General features: G+C 37.2%; 1 protein-coding gene across 3 annotated transcripts in view; it reads right to left on the bottom strand.

Annotated features, from left to right (window-relative positions):
- Rasa2 (RAS p21 protein activator 2) overlaps positions 1-2,979 on the bottom strand; it is a 138,722-nt gene that overhangs the window by 62,722 nt on the left and 73,021 nt on the right. For all 3 annotated transcript variants that reach the window (XM_023713003.1, XM_012514273.2, XM_023713004.1), the window contains one exon: positions 582-665. Coding sequence is in view for 2 of the 3 variants with exons in the window: in XM_012514273.2 (XP_012369727.1) it covers positions 582-665 (84 nt within the window). In the remaining variant the exon portion in view is untranslated. The remainder of the gene's footprint in view (positions 1-581; positions 666-2,979) is intronic.

The following is a 2,979-nucleotide window of genomic DNA, read 5'->3' on the forward strand; positions in this document are numbered from 1 at the left end:
ATTTATTTTTTTTTTTTTTGGCAGAATCAGGGATTGAACTCGGGCCCTTGAGCTTGCCAGGGAAGTGCTTATTCTACTGAGCCAACTCCCCTGCCCTATATGATACATTTCACCATGCTCTACTACTTTAACAACTTTTCTACAATTCGGAATTCTCTCTGTAGAGTGTGGACAAATCTCCTGAGTACAGAAGGCTCAGCTCTGACCTTTTTTCCAAATAACAATATGGAAAATGCCTTGTTACTGTGAGTTAGCATTTATTAAAAGAGGATTTCACCAGCACAAAATTTACGATATCTGAAAGCAGGAATGCTGATGAGTGAAGAAGGCCAGATTTATATTTAAAGTACATTTTAATAGTATAAAACTTAAGTTTTTTTCTAGTCTAAAGAGTATGGCATTCAATTTCTGTAAAAACAAGGCTTGGTTGTTTGTATAAGAAAGCTCACAAAAGATTCTTCTTTCAAAGCATTCATTACTCTGTTTCATAGTTACTTAGCATTTGCTTTAAGACACTTACTTTTCTAATTCTTAAATCCAACTTTAAGCTTCAAAACTCGTAACAATTCAATAAACATTACCTAGAAGGACCCACTAGAGAAACTGTTGCATACGGATCACAGCTTTGTCCATTTACCAGAGGTAACCCATGGCAGGCCTTGATGCTAAAGTAAAATAAAAGAGATTTCAAATGCTATTGAAGAGTTATGTTAAACAATATAAACAACATAAGAACCTTTTGTGTGCATGTATGTTCTGCGAGGGATAATCCAGGGCCTCAGGTATGCCAGACAAGTGCTTTACCACTGAACAACACTCTAAAACTTTCTTTAAACATAAATGAAATACTCAAAAGGCTCAAAATTGTTTTCTATATGTCTGCCTATATACCACCAACCCCCCAAATAAGTATGCATGTATTTATGCTATATTTTCCAGTAGTGGAACCAAATAGAAATGCCACAAGTATTGAGACTATCAAATAACACTAACACATTTTCTCCTGCTTAACACTCAAGAAGGTACATTTTGTGGTTTGATAATACATCAAAACACTTGTGGCTTCTAAAAAGGAAAAGAAAATGGTGCAACCTTAAATGAGAAACTACAAACGAAGCCAGCTCTGTGGTATTGAATCTTTTACTAAAACATGAATGACATACAAGGAAATAATTGTGGTTTTCACTTAAACTCTGATTCATAAATATACAGTAAGCCTCAAATAATTCTGTAGCTTTTTATTCTGATCTCAGTAATAGTTACTACACTGTTCTGTAAAAAATGTTTTAAATAATAAAGAATAAGGTAACCTAGTTGTCTCAAGTTGCTTTTCTCTCTTTGCTGGGACAAATATTTGACACCCAAAATGAAGGAAGGAAAAGTTTTGTTAGCTCACAGTTAGTGGAGGTTTTAGCCCATACTCTGCTGGCTCCCAGGCAGAGTGGAACATGGCAGCACAGAGGAGCCATTCATGGCAGTGGCAAAAAGCAAAGCTCAAATGAGAGAAACAGCAGCAACAGGGACAGTAGAGAGCAAATCTGTCTCTCTTATGTTGCATTCTGACTGTCTGCCCCAGGTCGTAAAGGACTCACACCCATAATCTCAGCAGCACTCATACCCATAATCCCAGCACTGGATCATGAATAAATCACAAAATCTAGAAGTCTGCCCCATTACTGCATGAAGCTTTGGGAGGACAACTAGACACAAAACATAACACTAATCCATTCCATGGACTGTAGCTGTTGGTATTTAATGCAACAGAGGTAAGGGTCTTCATTTCCTAATGCTTAATAGAAACTCAATCATGCTGCTGAAACGTATTCTCTGTTTAAAGATAAGAGCTGTTGAGCAACATCCTTAATTCCCTCTACAACATTAGATTTCCACTGTGCTTGAAACTGCACTCACTACCTTACTCTCCTTGCAATATCAAATTTATCTCATACAGACACTATTTGCTAAATATGTTCTGAAACACTTTTTTCTAATTAAGACACCACTGTTCTTTTAGTTTGTATGTCAAGCAATCTAACATCATAAACATGACTAGAGAAAAAAATAAGTATTCAAAATAACTTCAGTATACTGAATTAATATTTTTATATGTGACATATACTTATATTAACATATTATTTAGAAATTATGTGGAAAATAAATTTAGTCCAAACATGTTTATAATACAAAGTAGTCTCAATCTCTTCCTTGGATTTTGTTAAAAATTAAAGGATAAATCTTAGGTTCTATATCCAGCTGAGATGGAGTAACAGGATTTATCTTCCATCAAAAAATAGACAAAATCACCAGCAATGGACAGTGACCCCACAGGGATGCTGGTGAGCCTTCCAAGTGCCTCAGGTTATTGCTAAGCAGTCTCCCTGAGGAGACAAAGTTGTCAGATGAAGAAGGTCAAAGTGGCTGAACTATCAGCACAGAGAACTTAGAGAAGAAAGCAACACAAAGAGAAACTTCCAGAGAACTATGAGACTCCCCACTGAGTCTTCGACTAAGTGCCAACAACCATGTGTGAGGAAACTATATGAGGCTAGGGAAAGAACCAGCTGAAAAGAATGGAGAGAACAATTTGTACAGCCCACACATAGCAAGCAAAAGATCCCACCAGTCACAGTAAAATACATGGTAATTCATGGGTGCTGCTTGAGAAAATATAAGCCCTAAAATATAGCCCTAAACACAGGCTGCTCTCATCTATGTGAAAAGCTTAACAGCAAACCACAAACAGATCAAACTGTTTCCAAGTAATTTAACTGAAACCTAAACAAAACTAAAGTATATTCATAGGAATATAAAAATATCCAGAAACTTCACATGGTCTGGCATCCAACAGAAAATAACCAGAAATGCAAAGAATCAAGAAAATATGACCGAGTCCTAGCCCAGGTCCGGTGAGTGTGTGGAGAACTTCCTGCTACCCTGCGCCGGCGGGACCAGTCCCAGCCCAGGCGCAGCGTGGGCCGG

The sequence above is a fragment of the Octodon degus genome, unplaced genomic scaffold, assembly GCF_000260255.1.
Source record: "Octodon degus isolate 3935 unplaced genomic scaffold, OctDeg1.0 scaffold00028, whole genome shotgun sequence".
Taxonomy (NCBI): domain Eukaryota; kingdom Metazoa; phylum Chordata; class Mammalia; order Rodentia; family Octodontidae; genus Octodon; species Octodon degus.